The 20923-nt window shown below is 42.0% G+C and overlaps 1 protein-coding gene and 1 long non-coding RNA gene across 9 annotated transcripts in view; one reads left to right on the forward strand and one right to left on the reverse strand.

Moving 5' to 3' along the window:
* The window catches only part of REPS2 (RALBP1 associated Eps domain containing 2), a 231736-nt gene extending 213440 nt beyond the window's left edge, over positions 1 to 18296 (reverse strand). For 2 of the 8 annotated variants that reach the window (XR_013375073.1, XM_077889682.1), the window contains exon 1: positions 17944 to 18296. Coding sequence is in view for 7 of the 8 variants with exons in the window: in XM_077889682.1 (XP_077745808.1) it covers positions 17944 to 18177 (234 nt within the window). In the remaining variant the exon portion in view is untranslated. The remainder of the gene's footprint in view (positions 1 to 17943) is intronic. The other 6 variants (XM_077889680.1, XM_077889679.1, XM_077889691.1 and 3 more) reach the window with 4 other exon arrangements.
* Positions 18297 to 18516: 220 nt separating this feature from the next.
* LOC144308398 (uncharacterized) lies at positions 18517 to 20614 on the forward strand. Its single transcript, XR_013374876.1, has 3 exons — positions 18517 to 18685; positions 19619 to 19665; positions 20066 to 20614. It is a non-coding gene; the product is annotated as an uncharacterized LOC144308398 (long non-coding RNA).
* The last annotated feature ends 309 nt before the right edge of the window (positions 20615 to 20923 follow it).

A 20923-nucleotide genomic window follows, 5' to 3' on the forward strand; every position in this document is an offset into this window, starting at 1 on the left:
GAGAATTATACTACTTGGCCCCAGCCCAATCTTGTGTTGCACCCTATAGCACCCCATCCCACAGAAAGAGTAGAGAAGCCATTTACTTATCACCATGAGAGGTGCCTTCAACCACCATATTCACTTGACCTAGAAAGAGAGGCTTAAAAATCACAATTAAACAGAGCTCCACTGCCTGCCTTTTCCAGATAAAACTGCATTTTGAGAGAGAAAACTAAATCAATACTCATTTTGATTTCACAACCTTAAACAATGGAATGCTGACAAAGCACCCTGCTATACATTCATCCAACCACCTGTCACCAACATCACCCTCAAACACAAAGGGCTATTTTTATGTAGTACACTACAGAGATAGATAATATCCCATTGCCATGGCAACAAGTTTTCCAGAAGATATGCTAGACCATGAAGAATGCAAAAGAGAGCAACGCTATTTCTTTGCACTTGCTTTTACTTTGCAATGTATGAGGAAGATTCTAAGTTTTTTTAAGTCCTCAGTAAGTTTGAGCAGTGTGCAAAGAAATCCTGAGTGGACACATATACACATATAGCTATTCCAGGGTGAGGAAGAATCCCTACAGGAATCTTATCTTTCGGGGAAAGAAAAATGCCAAACTAATGCAAGGTCATACCCTCAAATGTAATAATATATTTTCTATTCCCCTGAATCCATCTCTGGTCACTAGGGCAACCTTTCCCACCATGTGCACTACTCTTGGCAGAATCTCCAAGAAGATTATTCTATTGCTGTATTCTTCCCAGTGCCCCAAACAAGAACAAACACAGCAGCCCATGGAAATGTCCCACTCTGATCAAAAAGCACATATATCCCCACATCCCATATCCAAATGCAAACAGACAACCCCAGAGCCTTCAAGACTTCCCTAAAGAAGTGTGAAGCAGCAGCTCAGATGGACTGGTCACTCCTGTCCTGCCCTCTCTTGTCCCTCCTGGAAGTCTGCACACTCAAGTCCAGCTTGGCATAAATGGATTTCCCTCGCCCCTTACACCAACCATGCCCCATTCTCCCTAGGATCCAGAGCGGTGGTTCCCAGTTCAGCTTGTAGCCTGTGTTGGCTTTTCCTCCACCTGTTCCCCAGAACCACAACCCTTCTTTATCCGCTCTTCCCAGGAAGCTGGTCTCTTCAACACCCAGGCTTTCCCTGGCTTCCAGCTGGCCACTGTAGCACATCAGACAGCAGGAGACAGTTGGTTATTGGTCCCTCAGCCCACCAGCCCCTCCCTGGCCACAATTCTGGCAATTGCTGCATTCTTCTAGACTACTGTTCCTTTAGGGGAATCATACCTTTCACAGCTCCAGCAACAACAATCCCTTCCTTGGCCCCTTTAGATCTTGGGACAGCAACGGCTTCATGCTGCTGCTAATCTATCCATCCCTCCACACACTCCTGTTTTCAGTAAAACCCTCTGAATGTGCCATTTTCTTTAGGGCCCCAAACAGTACATGGCCTTACCCCCAATTTCTTTTAATGGTTCACAATCAATTTAATATTTGTTTTTATTTTTAAATGTTTTTATTTATTTGACGGAGTGCACGAACGCAAGCAAGAGGAACAGCAGAGGGAGAGGGAGAAGCAGGCCCCTTGCTGAGGAAGGAGTCTGATGTGGCTGGATCCCAGGACCCCGGGACATGACCTGAGCCAAAGGCAGATGCTTAACTGACTGAGCCACCCAGGTACCCGTTAATAGCAAATTTTAAACAATAATCACACCCAAGTTAAAGTCTTATCCCTTTATAAAAATAATAAATTCTATGAAACAAACAACCTAAAATTTCAAACACAGAATGTGTCAAATGTGGAATTTTAAATCAGCTGATATGACAGATTAATAAATATTTTAAAGTTAGCTAACAAGTTGTAAATATGTTTGTAAATTTTGTATGATAGAAAGAAAACTGATATATACAGATATTTTTTAAAAAAATAAGATGGGAGGGCACCTGGGTGGCTCAGTTAAGTGTCCACCTTCAGCTTAGGTCATGATCCCATACTCCTGGCATCAACCCTCACCAGGCTCCCTGCTTAGCAGGGAGTCTGCTTCTTCCTCTCCCTCTGCTTGTGTTCTCTCTCTTGCTTACTGGCTCTCTCTCAAATAAATAAAATCTTTTAAAAAATAAAAATAAGACGGAAATTTATTTCTCTTTCATGTAAATGAAGTTTAAACTTGGACTGTCTAAGACTAATAAGTCAGCTTTATAAAGGTATGGGACCCAGGCTCTTTCCCTATATACATAAACTGCTTTCTGCCACACTTTATGCTTTTCCTCCAAAACCATCATGTAAGCACCAGCCTTCATATTCCAGTACAGTTAACATACAGTGTTATATTAGTCTCAGGTGTACAATATAGTGACTCAACAATTCTATACATTACTCAGTGCTCATTATAAGTGTACTCTTAATCTCCTTCAGCTGTTTCACCCATCCCTCCACCTCCTCTGACAACCATCAGTTTGTTCTCTATAGTTAAGAGTCTGGTTTTTTCTCTTTTTTCCTCTGTTTGTTTCGTTTCTTAAAATCCATGTGAGTGAAATCATATCGTATTTGTCCTTCTCTGACTGACTTATTTCACTCAGCATTATATCCTTTAGAACTACCCATATTGTTGCAAATGGCAAGATTTCATTCATTCCTTTTTTTCTACTTGAATCATCAAATTATATTTGAGAGAATTGCCATAGAAATATTTAAAAAGACAAGTTTATTTCCAGAACAAGATCATTGAGCCCACATTAACCTAAGTATCTAGTATCAAAGTAAGATCTTGAAAATGCTTTCTAAAATTCAAACTGAGCAAAAATTCTACTAAACCTTGATTTTCCCACCAAGCCAATGTATTAATATTTCTTGTCATATAAACCTTGACATTTTCCAAATTCCCAGCTTAAATTTTTTTAAGCATTTTATTAAGTAATCTCTACACTGAACATGGGGCTCAAACTCACAACCCCAAGATCAAGAGTTACATGCTCTGGGATGCCTGGGTGGCTCAGCAGTTAAGCGTCTGCCTTCGGCTCAGGTCGTGATCCTGGAGTCCTGGGATCGAGTCCCACATCCGGCTCCTTGCATGGAGACTGATTCTCCCTCTGCCTGTGTCTGCCTCTCTCTCTCTCTGTCTTTCATGAATAAATAAATAAAACGTAAAAAAAAAGTCACATGCTCCAACAACTGAGCCAGCCAGGTGGCCCTGAAGTGGTAATATTTTAGATATATTAGGTAGAATATTAGGTAGAATAAAATAAATTATTAAGGGACACCTGAGCCTTATCCCAATTTCTGATGGCTTTCTTGGCTTTGAAGTTTAATCAACCTTAACCCTAGACTGTCTCATGTTCTGCTTTATCATACTGAAGCTCCTTAGAAGTAGATCCAAATCCCCTACTCAGACCCATAGACTCACTCCTTTAAGCAAGAATTCCAACATTTACACAGAAGTGCTATGAAAGCCATAGCCTCTCCACTGAGACATCATCAGGAAACCCTCCCTTTCTTTTTTAGTTTGTCTCTTTAACAAAGACTGAATTTCAACCCAAATTATTATGAAAACTATTACCAGAAGTAACTTATCTATGTGACCATGGGCAAATTACTGAATCTCTCTGTACCTCCACTTTGTCTTCTTCAAACTGGAGGCAATAATAACTACCTCATGATTTGCTTGTGAAAATTAAATAAGATGAGCATTCTAGGGGATCCCTGGGTGGCTCAGTGGTTTAGCGCCTACCTTTGGCCCAGGGCACGATCCTGGAGTCCCGGGATCGAGTCCCGTGTCGGGCTCTCGGCATGGAGCCTGCTTCTCCCTCCTCCTGTGTCTCTGCCTCTCTCTCTATATGTCTATCATAAATAATAAATAAATAAATAAATATTTTTAAAAAAAGATGAGCATTCTACAAATTATAGGACAAGGCCTATTACATGGTAATCAGTAAATAAATGGTAGCAGCTACCATGATTTTTTTTTTTTTTTATGATAGTCACAGAGAGAGAGAGAGGCAGAGACACAGGCAGAGGGAGAAGCAGGCCCCATGCACCGGGAGCCCGATGTGGGATTCGATCCTGGGTCTCCAGGATCATGCCCTGGGCCAAAGGCAGGCGCCAAACCGCTGCACCACCCAGGGATCCCAGCTACCATGATTGTTATCACGTATGTACAGCCAGCGTAGATTTTGCCCCAAAGGACAGTATCTAGAAACATTTTTGGTTGTAACAACTAGGGGACAGGCAGATACTGGCATCTACTAAATAGAGACCAGGGATGCTGCGAGACATTCTATAATGCACAGGACAGCCCCCACAGCAAAGAATGATCTGGCCCAAAGTGTCAATAGTGCAGAGGTAGAGAAACCTTGATACAGAACAAAGAATAAATTAAAAGACTCTAGGGGTGCCTGGGTAGCTCAGTTGGTTGTGTGTCTGACTCTTGATTTGGGCTCAGGTTGTGATCTCAGGGTTATGAGATCCAAGCCCCCTCTGAGGCTCTGGGCTGGGCGTGGAGCCTGCTTAAGATTCTCTCTCCCTCTGCTCCTCCCTGCTGCAGCTTGCACACTCTCAGAGATAGATAGATAGATAGATAGATAGATAGATAGATAGATAGATAGATAGATAGATGATAGATGAGGGACACCTGGGTGACTCAGTTGTTGAGCGCTTGCCTTCAGCCCAGGGCATGATCCTGGGGTCCTGAGATAGAGTCCCACATTGGTCTCCCTGCATGGAGCCCGCTTCCCCCTCTGCCTATGTCTCTGCCTCTCTCTGTGTGTGCCTCTCATGAATAAATAAATAAAATCTTTAAAAAAAGAAAAAAATAATCTAAGACCTCCACATGGTAAATTTCACAGACTTTGCTTCCAGTGCCATTTCTCAGTTAATAGGTCTTAAAGTTACCACAGTGTATGCAAAGGAAAGGAATTAAAACATTTTAGAACAATTTCAAAGCAACCCTAAAGGAAAAAGAAAAAAACCTCAAAAAGCAAGCACACCAAACACCTCCAGGAGGAAAAGCCTGTTCATGTAAAATCATCTGTTTTTCACAAGAATGACCCTGAACTAAAGAATAAACAGAGATTATTGCATTAAATATGTTCTTTTGAAGGCACCAGGGCAAACATTACACATTTAAGAAAACCTGCTTTTCAAAAAAAGCAGAAACAATTCCTAACTGCTGGCATTTATGCAATTAGTCAGGAAATTAACACAGGTGAAACATTTAATTACCCCCAGGAGGCTGAACAAAACTATTTTTCTGTAAACCAATGGCAAAGTGTTACAAATGAATTAAGTCAAAGCAAATATTTACTACTAAACTAATATTAAATAGCGTCTCCTGGTCCTGAATTAAATTATGAGGCTAGCCGAGTTTCTCCAGTCTGTTAAAAATCACTTTTCCTTTCAGGTTCATGTTCTAGCCAGTCTCTGAAGTAGAGATAATAGTGGTAAATAAAACAGGCCCAAAAGCCAGCCGGCATGCACTCCACAGGGGTTCTCTGGAATGAAGTGAAGTAGAGCGGGCCAGATAGAAAGGTCAGGAGCAGAGAAAGCTGAGCAGGGACTGCAGGGTGAATTCCTGGTGGAAGAAGCTGGGCATTCATTCTCTCTGAGCTTCCTTCCCCCTCACAGGGCTGACTGGAGGGGGAGGGACCACCGCAGCCTTATGGAATCTCATTCCTGACCCAGACCTGCCAGCGGTGCTGCTGCCATTCTGACTTTAGAACCAATGAACTCTGAAGAACTGAAGTTCCTAGTCCAGACACCTTGCAATTCTTCAGAGCAGGGCTTCTTAATTGTTTTTGTCCTATGCTCCCTGCCCTTTGGTAGTCTGCATGGACCTCTTCTCAATAATTTTGTTTGATTGATGGATGGATGGATTTGACAGAGAGAGAGAGAGCACAAGCAGGGGGAGCAGCAGGCAGAGGAAGGGGGGGTAAGCCGAATTCCTGCTGAGCAGCAAGCCTGACATGGGGCTCCATCCCAGGACCCTGGGATCATGACCTGAGCTAAAGGTGGACACTTAATCAACTGAGCCACCCAGGCACCCCAGAATAATGTTTTTAAATGCATATCATTAAACACTTAAAATAGGTAGGATTATAAAAGAAACATACTGAAATATAGCTATCAAATTATTAAAAAGCAAGTTTGTGGTAGTCATGCATGTGTTTGACTATGTATTACTACCTGTGATAATTGTAAAATGATTTTTAAAAATCCTACTTCTACAGGTGATGAAATCACGGGTACTACTAATACTACTGTGGTTTGTGCCTATATGCACAATGGAAGGAAATGCTTCATTTCAGTTACGAGTTGGTACAAATAAAAATGTATCTTTTTCCACATCCAAATCCACTGACCCCTAAAACAGAACCAGTGCCTGCTTTAGAGTATTCCAAGCAGGAGTGGGAATGCAGGGCATTCATATCTGCATTTCCACTTCTTTTCCTGCCTCCCACTAGTTAAGAGGAAAAACAAATTGCCTAAAGACTAAAATTGAAAATAATACATAAGAAGATAATATATTTGCCAGTTCTACTTGGCATAAGAAAATGAATTATGCATGAAAATGTTTTTTAAAAAGATAAAGAAATTTTAAATGAGTGGTTGAGCAAAAACATCTATATTCTCTGGCCCCAAAAAGCTAAACAGAGTAATTTTCTGCTTCAGAAAACTCTGGAAGGCAAGTGTGGCACAAAATTCCTAAGGTGACACATACCCCCAATAATTCTCCCTTCCTGGTGTCTATGCTTTTGAATAATCCTCTCCCCTTCACTGCAGACAAAACCTGTGACTTGCTTCTAACCAAAAGGATATGCCAAAAGCAATGGAGGTGTCCACACTCCTCTAAGACAACTGGAGAGAGAAAATCTCCTTAAAGAAGCCAACAGCCATAATTATGAACTGCCTATGGAAAGAGCCATGTGGCAGGAAACTGCAGGTGATCTCTAGTAGCTGAGATCTTCAGTCCTAAACTCACAAGGAACTGAATTCTACTAAAAATGACATGAGCTCCAAGAGGTCCCAGAGCTCCACAAAGGAATGCCACCCAGCCAATGCCTTGATTTTAGCCTTGTGAAACCCTGAGCTGAGGACAATTAAGCCATGTCAGGACTCCTGACCCAAAGGAACAGTAAGATAATAAATGTGTTGTTTTAAGCTCCAATTTAAATGTATTCAAAGTCATTACAGAGCAATAAGATAATTAATGCAGTAACCAATAGAGGGGGCGACCAACCATCCCAATTTGCCCTCCAACTGTTCTGCTTTGAAACCTGAGTCTCATGCTCCAGGAAACCCCAGAGGCCTGAGCAACCCAGGATGGTTAGTTGCTGCTATGATCTGAATGTGTCTCCCATGGGGATCCCTGGGTGGCTCAGCGGTTTTGTGCCTGCCTTTGGCCCAGGACGCAATCCTGGAGTCCCGGGATCGAGTTCCACGTCGGGCTCCCGGCATGGAGCCTGCTTCTCCCTCTGCCTGTGTCTCTGCCTCTCTCTCTCTGTCTATCATAAATAAATAAAAATAAATCTTTAAAAAAATGAATGAGTCTCCCACAAAATACATATGCTGAAATTCTAATGCCCAATGTGATGGTATTAGGAGGTAAGGCCTTTGGGAGGAGCTTAGCTCAAGAGGGTAGAGCCCTCAAGAATAGGATTTAATGCCTTATAAAGAGGCTCCAGAGAGATCCCTAGCCCTTTCCACCTTATAAGGACACAACAAGAAGGTGCCAGCTATGAACCAGGAAAGGGGCCCCCCACTAGGAAGCAAATATGCTGATACCTTGATCTTGGACTACCAGCCTCCAGAACTGTGGACAATAAATTTCCACAGTTTATAAGCCACCCAGTCTGTGGTATTTGTTATAGCAGCCCAAACAGACTTAGATGCCCACCAAAAGACATGTACTAAAGAAGCAAATGATACAAATACAAAATCCTAGATACTTGCCTTTACGAAACAAAGTTTGGGGGAAAAACCTAGAAAGGAACCAAACCCGCTTTTAATAATTACTGATAATTAGTGAAACAACTCAAGATTTCCTCACAACCAATTTTCTATGCCCTTAAAGTAGGACAGTCCCCAGTTATGCATGTGAAACTAGGCCAATATTCAAATCCATCTTGCTTTTTTTTTTTTAAAGTAATCTCTAACCCAACTCAGGGCTTGAATTCACAACCTTAAGATCAAGAGTTGCATGCTACACCAACTGAACCAGTCAGGTACCGCACCTTGTATTAATTACTAGTCTTCACTTTTGTTACCTTTTCCAACTCCCTACTGGTTTACCCAATCATTCTAAATCAGTCTCAAACATCATTACCTTAAAGACTGCAAATAGCTTGATCGTGTAGAACCATGGTTCAGTCTTTACATTTGACCGAAGGCCACAGATACCTTTTCTGCCTATATTAAACCCCTCTATGTTCCCATCTCTGACCACTCTCAGGTTCCTTTTTTTAAATCCTATGAATTGTATGATGTCTGAAATTTGCTTTAGGATAACAGAGGGCTAGGGTACAAAAGTGGGAACACAGATGGAACAGAACTGACCACATGTGCATTTATGGTTGTTGAGCATGGATGGCAAGCACAGAGGAGCTTAATGTAGTATTATTCTACTTGTTTGAGATTTTCCTAAAAAGAGAGAGAGAGAGAGAGAGAGAGAGAAAGCCTTTGAAAGCCAAACCAAAAAAATTAACTCTACAGTCCTCTAACACTTCAAGAATATAGCGTGCATTCTGCTACCCTATAAAGGAGCTTTTAATATTTGTACACGTTTAGCACAGTCCTGCAGTCATGTGACATCCTATACAAATAAAAATGCCACCTAGTTTCCTTAGGCATAAAGGTCTTTACAGCACCATAATGATGAGTCACTGTAAGAGTAGGTAATGAAGATTTTTAAAAAGGAAACATAAATGAACTAGAGCTACGTGTGTCAATAAAGATGAATCTCAAAAACAATGTGAGGAAAAGCAAGTTACAGTTAAGAGTACAATACTCCTAATTTTAAGTTGAAAAGCCATACAAAACAATATATTATTTTAGTGACATATACACACACACACACACACACTATATACACAGATGATATATATACATATAATATAAGTATTAACATTTTTTCAATTCATTGCACACCAAATTCAGGACAGTAATAACCTCTGGGGTTGGAAGGAAGGAGAATGGGACCAGAGAAGAAGGTCACAGGAACCCCTCGCAGTAAATGAATTGTTTTACTTATTTGTTGGGTAATCCTCTAAGTTTTACACACCTGAAATATTTTTTTTCACCCAAAATATTTTTGTTATAAAAAAGTCAACAAGCAACTATTATACAAATGTCCCTCTTTAAACCACACAATGGTTTGGCTCTGGAATTTCCTATATCTATCTGCTGGCACTCTTTCTCTTTTACAAAAAAAAAAAGAGTACTATCTCAAACAGGATACATTCTTACTTGCTGTTTTAATATTCTGGCCTCTCTCCTTAAAGTGTATATTACAAAGGACTATGATATAAAGATGCAAAAATAGAAAACTGCTTTATTTGCATTTTTAAAAAATAGTTTTGGCTAATAATCTAACAATGATGAAAAGTTCACAAGAATTTTGTCTTGGGACCCCTGGGGGGCTCAGTGGTTGAGCATCTGCCTTTGGCTCAGGTAGTGATCCTGGGATCAAGTCTCACATTGGGCTCCCCATGAGGAGCCTGCTTCTCCTTCTGCCTATGTCTCTGCCCCTCTCTGTGTCTCTAATAAATAAAATCTTTATAAAAAAAAGAATTCTGTCTTTTACCTATAGTTTTCTTTAATGATTAAACAGTTGCTTCAATGAATTACAAGAAAATCTTTAAATAGGACTTCTTGGGACACCTGGGTGGCTCAGCAGTTGAGTGTCTGCCATTGGCTCAGGGCGTGATCCCGGGATCTGGGATGGAGTCCTGCATCAGGCTCCCTGCATGGAGCCTGCCTCTCCCTCTGCCTGTGTCTCTCCCTTTCTCTCTGTGTGTCTCTCATGAATAAATAAATAAATCTTTTTTAAAAAACAGATAGATAGATAGATAGATAGATAGATAGATAGATAGATAGATAGGACTTCTTCCCAAAGATGAGTCCATGCACAGGGCACCTGGGTGGCTCAGTCAGTTTAACATCTTTTTTTTTTTTTTTGAAAGAGAGAGAGAGTACACACACAAGCAGGAGGGGCATTAAGAAAGGGAGGGAGGGGATCCCTGGGTGGCGCAGCGGTTTAGCGCCTGCCTTTGGCCCAGGGCGTGATCCTGGAGACCCGGGATCGAATCCCACATCAGGCTCCCGGTGCATGGAGCCTGCTTCTCCCTCTGCCTATGTCTCTGCCTCTCTCTCTCTCTCTCTGTGACTATCATAAATAAATGAAAAAAAAAATTAAGAAAAAAAATAAAGAAAGGGAGGGAATCTCAAGTAGGCTCCGTGCTAAGTGGGGAGCCTGATGCAGGGCTCAATTTCACAACCCTGATATCACAACCTGAGCCAAATCCAAGAGTTGGGACACTTAACTGACTCTACCACCCAGATGCCCTGAGCAACTTTTTTTTTTTTTTAAGATTTACTTACTTAGCACAGAGAGGGGTGGAAGAAAAGGGAAAGAGAAACCTCAGCAGACTCCTCACGGAGTTCAAAGCCCCAGTCAGGGCCCAATATCATGATCCCCAAGATCATGACCTGAGCCAAAACCAAGAGTGGGACACCCAACCAACTGCACCACCTAGGGCTCCCCCACCAGTGTCCAAATCTTGATTTCGACTACAGTGATCTCAGGCTCATGGGATTGGGCCTCCACATCCTCTGTGCTCAGTAGGGAGTCTGCTTGAGATTCTCTGCCCACCCCCAACTCCTCCCACCCTGCACTCTCTAAAATAAATAAATCTTTTTTAAAAATCTGATTCCATGCACAGGAATTTTTATTTTTATTTTTTTTAAAGATTTTATTTATTTATTCATGAGAATACACAGAGAGGAGAGAGAGAGAGGCAGAGACACAGGGAGAGGGAGAAACAGGCTCCATCCAGGGAGCCCTGGGTCTCCAGGATCATGCCCTGGGCTGTAGGTGGTGCTAAACCGCTGCACCACGGGGGCTGCCCACACAGGAATTTTTAAAACATCCCCTACTTCTAGCAACTTTATTACTTCTTTACCTCAATCAAAGCTGCTTAAACAAGCAGACATTTATCAGCTTTTTTCCAATTCAGTGATTTCCCTTGATATTACACAATCAGTAGTGTTTTAGAGCTATTCCCCTTAATGTCTAAGAGTTAACTATCAAGTCAGAGAAAGACAAATACCATATAATCTCACTTACATGTGGAATCTAAAAACAAAGAACTTGAACTCATAAATACAGAGGAACAGATAGGTGGGGGGGGACAGATGAAAGTGATCAAAAGTTACAAACTTCCAGTTATAAAATAAGTCATGAAGATTTAATGTATAGCATGGTGACTGTAGTTAATAATATGGTACTATATATTTGAAAGTTGCCAAGAGAGTATATCATAAAAGTTCTGATCACACAAAAAATTTCTAACTATGTATGGTGATAGATGTAGACTTACTGTGGTGATCATTTCACAAAATATACAAATACTGAAAAAAAAAAACAAATACTGAATCATTATGTTGTATACCTGAAACTAATATAATGTTACATGTTAATTAGATCCCAATTAAAAAATACACCATTTCAAAACAAAAAGAGTTGACATCATAAAAATTAAAACAAATTATGACTACTTCAAATATACACAGCATTCCCAGAGACTAACATACCATCCTAAAAGATGAATATTATCAATAAGTCTACATAGTTTAATTCATTACAGCAAATATAAAACTTGCTAGTTCAAGATAGACACTTTATTTCTAGAGGTTATATTCCTTCTTTATTTTTTAAGTAAGCTCTATGCCCATCATGGGGCTTGAACTCACAACCCCTAGATCAAGAGTTGTGTGCTCTACCCAACTGAGCCAGCCAGATGCTCTAAAGGCTATATTTGAAACTGAATAAACTCAAACAAACTGAAGAATAAAAAACATTTGCATTGGAATGTAAACTCCATGAGGACAGGGATTTGTGTTTGATCCATTGATGTAATCTCAGTACCTAGAACTGTGCATTATGAGTAAAAGAAACTCAAATACATGTCAAACCCAAACCTGATTCCCACCACACCACCCTATGCCATCTAGTAAAATGCTGGTCTTTGAATACCAATGAAATACTTCACAACCTGGGAAACCAATCGCTCTAACATTTGTAGATCTTTGTCTTAAAAACCGTTTCTCAGACATTCATATTAACTTTTTCTAATTTATTTTTTTAATATATTTTATTTATTTATTCATGAGAGAGAGAGAGAGAGAGGCAGAGACACAGGCAGAGGGAAAAGCAGGCTCCATGCAGGGAGCCTGACGTGGGACTCGATCCCGTGTCTCCTGGATCAGGCCCAGGGCCGAAGGCAGCACTAAACCACTGAGCCATCCAGGCTGCCCAAATTTTTGTAATTTAAAAGGATATTGTCCTACCATTTTTCACCTAGTACTGAAATTTGGCTTTTAAATAAATCAGCACATGAAGATAAATACTCCAAAAATAGGACCAAAGATCTTTTTAAAATAGGCTATTATGGGGATCCCTGGGTGGCTCAGCGGTTTAGCGCCTGCCTTTGGCCCAGGGTGCAGTCCTGGAGTCCTGGGATCGAGTCCTGAGTGAGGCTCCTGGCATGGAGCCTGCTTCTCCCTCTGCCTGTGTCTCTGCCTCTCTTTCTATGTCTATCTTGAATAAATAAAAATCTTTTTAAAAATAAATAAATAAAATAGGCTATTATGATGCATTAAAATATAATTCAAGAGGGCAAATACACCACCTTCAGCCCAGGGCGTGATCCTGGAGACCCGGGATTGAGTCCCACATGGGCTCCCTGCATGGAGCCTGCTTCTCCCTCTGCCTATGTCTCTGCCTCTCTCTCTCTCTCTGTGTCTCTCATAAATAAATAAAATCTTAAAAAAAAAAGATGGCAAATAAGCATATGACATGATGCTCAACATCATGTCATTAGGGAATTGCAAATAGGAACAACAATGAGATATCACTACATTCCTTTGGTCAAAATCAAAAACACTGGTATTATTAAATACTGCTGAGAATATGGAGCAACATGAACTCTCATGCATGGCTGAGGGGATTGCAAAATGGCACAGCCACTTTGGAAGACAGTTTGGCAGTTTCCTATAAAACTAAAGATACTCTTACCATATGATCCAGCAATCATACTACTAGGTATTTACACAAAGGAGTTGAAAACTTAAGTCCACACAAAAACCTGCACACAGGTATTTATGCCAACTTGAGCCATAACTGCCAAAACTTGAAAGCAACCAAGACGTCCTCTAGTTCATGAATGGATAAACTTTGGTCCGTCCAGACAATGTAGTATTATTCAGCACTAAAAAGAAATAAGCCATTAAGCTATGAAAAGACATGGAGGAATCTCAAGTGCATATTATTAATGAAAGAGGCCAACTGAAACGATTACATACTGTGTTTTTCTAACTATATGACATTCTTTAAAAGTGCAAAAATATAAAGACAGTAAAAAGATCAGTGGTTGCCTGGGGTTGGGGGTTGGGGGTAAGAGGAAGGGATGACTGTGCGGAGCAGAGAGCATTTTTAGGGGCAGTGAAACTATTCTGTATGATATTTTAATGGTAAATACATGTTATTATACATTTGTCCAAACTCATACAATGCTCAACACCAAGAGTGAACCCTAATGTAAACTATGGACTCTGGGTAATTATGATATGTCAATGTAGGTTTATCAATTGTAAAAAATGTACCACTCTGGAGGGAAGTTTTCCTAATGGGAGAGACTGTGTATGTGTGTGATCAGGAGGCATTATGGGAACACTATGCACCTCTCCTTCAATTTTGCTCTGAACCTAAAACTGCTCTAAAAAATTAAGTCTTAATAAATATATATTTTTTAAAAAAACATAAGAACGTACAACACCAAGAGCAAGTCCTAATGCAAACTATAGACTTTGAGCAATAATGATATGTCAATGTCAACAAATGTACCAGTCTGGTGAGGGATGTTGATAATGATGGAGGCTGTACATGTGTGCTGGTAGGGTATGTATGGGAATTTTTGTACTTTCCCCATTACTTTGCTACAAATATAAAACTGCTCTGAAAAAAATAAAATTTATATATAATATTTCAACAGAAAAATTCTTTTTTTAATTTATTTTTTATTGGTGTTCAATTTGTCAACATACAGAATAACACCCAGTGGTCATCCTGTCAAGTGCCCACCTCAGTGCCCGCCACCCAGTCACCCCCACCCCCTGCCCACCTTCCCTTCCACCACCCCTAGTTCATTTCCCAGAGTTAGGAGTCAACAGAAAGAAATTCTTAACATAACTTTCATGACAAAGTAACAGGTATATTTTTACTGCAAGGAGGAGACAAAATTAAGTATTTTTGTAAAACATTTACTCCAGGTAAGATTTTCACTCTGCCTGAAACATTATGGTAATCTTAATTATATGCTTATTAAGATAAAAAATCTGGCTGTTACCATAGAAATTACCAGGGATGGTTAGTGCCTCCATGATTTGAGCAGTTATACCTGTTGGGCCACTTAATTCTGAACTTACAGGTTCATGTTTAACAGGGAAAGGCTAAAAATGTCTACATTTGTTTTAAAGAATGGCTAATACACTCATGGGGAAATGCAAATTGAGGTAAATGGAGCATGCACATACACATCAAGATACAACACACCACACCACACCATACCACACATCACCAAAACGGTTGGTAAAACAGGTGACTGCTGAGTGCTACCTTTGCTTGAATCTCTTCTGATTACATTTCCCTGTCCAGGATGCCTTTGATGTTCATTTTTACCTGCATGAAGAATACTGGACTATTGCAATTATATTAGGTTAATTGGGAAGGATGTATTTTATTTTGCTGGACTGAATAACAGAGCTTAAAGCTCTGAGAGATTTACTACAAGCAATCTTCTAGGCATGTCCCCCTTTGCCAACATCTGAAGCAGTCTTCTGCAAGCAGGTTTCAACTGGACATCAAGAGTATAACATCATTCATGCAAATGCACTGTGCCTTGGGTTCTTTCTAAATCATATATACTTCAAAGGAGCGTGTATTTTTTCTAACACCAGGAAAGTCCCCTCCCCAATTCCTTAGGAGTGGTGAACCAACACATTCACATTTAGCATGTCCGCTTTCTCTTATCACAGTACATGTATTACTGACTACAAAATAGGTCTTGGCAGGTGCCCAGCTGTCATTTACTTGCTGTGTGGCCTCAGTCACTCATTCCTTTTTCAGTTGAAAAGTTGCAAGAGCATTTAATAAATTTATATGGTTGGGAATATTCTGAGGGCCTCAAGTAATGGCCATGGTTTGTGTTTTAATACACTCACTTTTTTTTTAAGATTTTATTTATTTATTCATGAGAGAGACAAACAGACAGAAACACAGGCAGAAGGAGAAGCAGGCTCCCCGAAAGCAGCCGGATGCAGGACTCGATTCCAGATCCTGGGATCACGCTCTGAGCCAAAGGCAGACGCTCTACTGCTGAGCCACCCAGGCGTCCCAAGACACTGACTTTTTGTGTCTACCTAGTTCAGCTCAACCACAAACAGCAATTGCAGAACTTTCTACATAGAAAAGACTTCTTTAAAAAAAAAAAAAAAAAGGACTACTTAAGGGCTAAACAGCCATGCTAAGTTCTGTGAATACTAATTACATTTTCAGAAATCCTTTCTAAAAGGTGAAAGAGGGGATCCCTGGGTGGCTCAGCGGTTTAGTGCCTGCCTTTGGCTCAGGGCGAGATCCTGGAGTTCCAGGATCGAGTCCCACATCGGGCTCCCTGTATGGAGCCTGCTTCTCCCTCTGCCTGTGTCTCTGCCTCTCTTTCTGTGTGTCTTTCATGAATAAATAAATTAAATCTTTTTAAAAAATAAGATAAAAGGTGAAAGATTACAGAGTGGCTAAAGTTATGCTCACAGACATATAGGCATATGCATGCTCCAGCAGCATAAAGCAGTCTTAAATGGTAAGAAAAACGACCTACAAACACAGTGACATTGTAACTGAGCCATAAAATCCTCACTAATCCTCTGAAACTAGATTTTAAAATACCACTTCCCACTCCAAATATTCAATTGATGTTAACTTTTATACTACTGCTTTCAAGAAAAGCTTCATTTCCATGCACCCCTGTGTTTATATTTTATAGCAGCATTCTTACAACAGCCATGATATGGAAGCAGCCCAAGTGTCCATGTCCATCAATTGATGAATGATAAAGATGTGTGTATATGTTTATATATGTATATGTTTATACACACACACACAATGAAATTTTTTTTCGCACAATGAAATATTATTCAGGCATCAAAAAGAATGAAATCTTGCCATATGCAATGACATGGATGGAACTAGAGTACAACGCTTAGCAAAATAAGTCAGAGAAAGACAAGTACTATATGATCTCACTCATATGTGGAATTTAAGAAACAAACAAATGAGTAAGAGACAAATCAAGAAAGATACTATTAACTATAGAGAACAATCTGATGGTTACCAGAGGGGAGGAGTTGGGGGGATGGGTGAAACAGGCGATGGGGATTAAAGAGTGTGCTTGTCCTGATGAGCACAGGACGATGTATGAAGTACTGAATTACTATATAGTACACCTAGAACTAATATGACACTGTATGTTAACTGGAATCAAAATTAAAACTTAAAAAATAATTGAAAAAAGCTTCATTTCATGTTTTGGGCCTGATTTTAAGAATCTTATCAACATGGGATGCCTGGGTAGGTCAGCAGTTGAGCACCTGCCTTCAGCCCAGGGCATGATTGGGCTCCCTGCATGGAGCCTGCTTCTCCCTCTGCCTGTGTCTCTGCCGCTGTCTCTGTGTCTCTCATGAGTAAATAAAATCTTAAAAAAAAAAAGAATCTTATCAACATGAAAGCCTGGTGACATCAAAAGACGATGGTTATCAAATAGTCTTTCTCCAAGCTCCAAGGAAAGCACAAAACAAAAACAGCATGTGCTGTGGATCATCCCCTCCTCCTCTTCCAGGTATGGAGCAGCTAAAAGGAGGTAGCTGTGACACACATTACTTTCCAGTTCTGTTTCAAGTGCATGCAATAAGATGGGAAACTACAGCTGTCTCCTATGCTGGACCTCTGGGGTCTATCTCTGGCCCTAAACAGTAAGCTTGGCTTTGCATTGACTGACATCCTCTTACAGCCCTTTGTCCCTGCTCTGCAACGTGTTAAGGCTTTCCAGTTTAATATCAATATTCAGAAGTACATTAGTGAGCAAATACATATAGTAGATATATATATATATATTAATACGTACATGGGGCGGACAACATTGAGTTCTGGGCCCCGCTGTATACACACACACACTTACCTAAACACACACTTGGAAGTTCAAGTTCCAGCAAGGCACCCTGAGCACCTACCCCCTTCCACCCACCCAAGGGAGGGAAAGGCAGGAGCAGCGAGCAGAGGTTAAACCAGACACCAGCCAAAACAAACAGCACTTCCAGAACAAGGCAAACTTTGGGTCTGGGCGGCTGCAGAGCCCCAGCAATAGCCGGGGGAGGGGAGGGAGCGTCAGTCTGTCTCAGGGGAGGAAGACGGGGAGCGCACCCTCCAGAGCTGCGGAGGAGGCTGGTGCTCCCTGGGGGACAAGGGCGTCGCCGCCATCCCCGACTTCGACCTGGCCGAGGCCTCCAGGTCCTTGAGCAGCCCTATCGGCCCACCTCGCCCCCTGATCTCCACAGAAATGGTCCCCACAGACAGGCGCCGGCCGAGGGCGCGGGGACATACCTGGTGCAACGTCTCGGCGGGCAGCTGCGACGCCCGGAACAGGTCGGCCACGGGGCCCGCGGCTGCGGTGACGGTGCCGGGGACGGTCCTGGCGGCCTCAGGGGGCCCGGACCCGGGGCCCCCGCCTGCGGCGCCGGCGCAGCGCGCGAACAGCTCGGAGTAGCACTGCTGCTCGCCCTCGCTCAGCAGCAGCGGCGGCCCGGAGCCGCAGCCCCCGCCCGCCGCTGCCTCCATGGGGCCGGGAAGGGGGTCCGGCGAAGCACCGCCACCGGGTAGGGAACAGCTGCCTCCGCCTCAGCCTCCGACGCCTGGGTCTCGGCCTCGGCCGCCGCCACCGCCCCCACGCCCCGCAGCTGCCGCGCCGCCGCTTCCTCCCGGCGCGCGCCGGCCCCGCCCCCAGACTTGAATGTTGTGCCTCCGCCGCGCGGCACATGGAGACAGGCGCGGGGCGAACCAATCGCAGCCTGGGATCGTGCCCCGGCCCCGCCCCCGCCGTCCGCCCCGCCCCGCCTCGCCCCGCCCCGCGCCGCGCCAGGTAACTAACTCCGCCGGCCGCCCGCCCCGCCCGCGCTGCCCGGACCCGGAGGCCGGGGGCCAGCGCCTGACGCACCCCCGGAGCCCCGCAGGGGCGCCTCCGGCTCTCCGCCCTGGCTGGGAAGGGAGACGACTAGACCCACCTGGAGCATGGCGCTTTTCAGGGGGCGGAGAAAGCTGTGGTGGTTTTTCCCTAGAACTGGAGCAGGTGCGGCGCCCTTCGCAGAAGAGGGGGGAGACAGGAGAAATTAAGCTTCCCTTTTTGCATAGTGCGCTTCTGTCCTGAAAAGCTGGAGGACAGAGATCTCCAGAAGAACTGCTCGCAGTGACTCCGCTTAGCATTCATGGTGGAGATGAGGTTAGGCTACTTTCTCAGGTATGGCTCATACCTGGAGTTGTGCCTTAAAAAGGAATACCGTCAGTTAGTGTTAAATACTAGAGTGATAAGAGTGAAAAGGGGCCCTGGGAAGAAGAATTGCATATATATATATATATATATATATATATATATATATATCATATATCATATATATATCACAAAGAAAAAATGAGTCCAGAATTAAGCACTAATAAAAAATACAATTTCAAATTTAATAAACAGACATATATAAACCTTTCACCCCAAAATAATTTTACTTTAACTAAAAACAAACACTATCTCAAGAAATAGCACTGATGATAACAAATATACTTTGGTATGTTGGTCAAACTAAAATAAGGAGGAAGGACAAGACTGAGAAAAAAAATCAACAAATGGTGAAGGGGGAAGAAATACATAAGAAATAGATAACAAAAATGATTAGAGTGCCTGGCAGGTTGATTAGGTGGAGCATATGACTCTTGATCTTAGGATCATGAGTTCAAGCCCCACTTTGGAAATAAAGTTTACTTAAGTAAAACAGGGGGTTTTTTAACAAAAAAAAGAAGAAGAAGAAGAAGAAGAAGAAGAAGAAGAAGAAGAAGAAGAAGAAGAAGAAGAAGAAGAAGAAGAAGAAAAATTATGTCAATCCATAAATGGTGACCAGAGTAAGATTTCCCTTTTGGAATCTAAGGACATGAAATAGAGAAGAGGATCCACTCTAAAAGCAGGAAGTTCTCATCTCTTCACTAAGATTTCCTTATACCACATTTTGCTTTACAGCTACCAGGAGAGAATTAAGCTTGTGGACAAGAATACAGAGAGGATAGGTAAGTAAGGAACAGCAAAGACTATCTTAGCTGGGGAATTACCATTTTAAAATCTCACCACCTCCTGTATTTTCCAAACTGTGATAATTTCTAAGGAAAACTGGAAGCCAAGAGATCATGTTTACGCCCTTCCTACCTTTTTAGTTACATCCTTGGGATTCCCTGAGAATCACCCACTATTCTTTTTTTTTTATCACCCACTATTCTAACAGAGGTTAGAAAGGGACTCACCCTTTGTGATAAAAGCCAAAACCTACTTTCCCCTGTGACACCTGGAAAAAGAAATGTGAGATATAATAATCCCTAATATTCATACAGTTCAAAGCTACATTATCTCATTTAAGACTCACAGTAACTCTCTGAGGTAGATTGGGAAAACATTTTCATCTTCATTTTGCAGATGAGAAAATGGATGCAGAAATGGTGTGATTTACCCAACTGAATACTAGATTCGAAGCTGCTCTTCATTATTCAACTCAGTTTAATAAATTTGACAGATACTCATCAGCACTGCAGATCCTGCTGAAATGCATAGAAAGCCTTACATCTGTGCCTATCCATCAAGCAGCACTTATTGGTAGAACAGGAAGTATTAACTGTGTCCCTACGGGGGTACTGTGAGGGATTAAAAAAAAATACAAGACGTGTTCCTTTCAAGGAGTCTGCAGCTTCACTGGAAAAGACAAAACTAACACAACAAAGAAAAACAAACAATAAAAGACAATGTATAATTAAGTGCTAAATCGTGTACCCCAGGCTAAGCACTGTGGGAGTTTAGAGAAGAGAGAAAATCCAGGAGCCAGAGCCCAGCCAGGAAGGCTTAATGAAGAAGGCACCCAGATGGATTATTGACAAATCGGTGGGACTGGGGGAGGCAAAAGGAAGGACAAGAGAGGGAGGCTCACAGAAGAGGGAGGAGCCCCAGGGTTGAGGCGCCAAGACAGTGGTGAGTGTGAGACAGCAGACTGGCGTGGGGGGAGAGGGACAGCCTCTCTGGGGCTCTAGGATCCCAGAGGGAAGGTGCTCAAATGGAAGACAAGAGACAGAAGTGACCCAACAAGAGTTACATTTAAACCCAGGATGCAGGAGGGGAAAATGGCATTTTTTAAATGTTTTAATATCTAAGGAATGCCAAGTACTGTTCTTTATTTCAGTAGTTTTTTTGAGTAAAAGCAATAGTGATCACACTTTAGAGTTAACACAGATACGAATGTAAAAACTAGAAACACTCATATCCCTTAAGGCTGACGGTAAACAA

This window comes from Canis aureus, chromosome X, assembly GCF_053574225.1.
Source record: "Canis aureus isolate CA01 chromosome X, VMU_Caureus_v.1.0, whole genome shotgun sequence".
Classification (NCBI taxonomy): domain Eukaryota; kingdom Metazoa; phylum Chordata; class Mammalia; order Carnivora; family Canidae; genus Canis; species Canis aureus.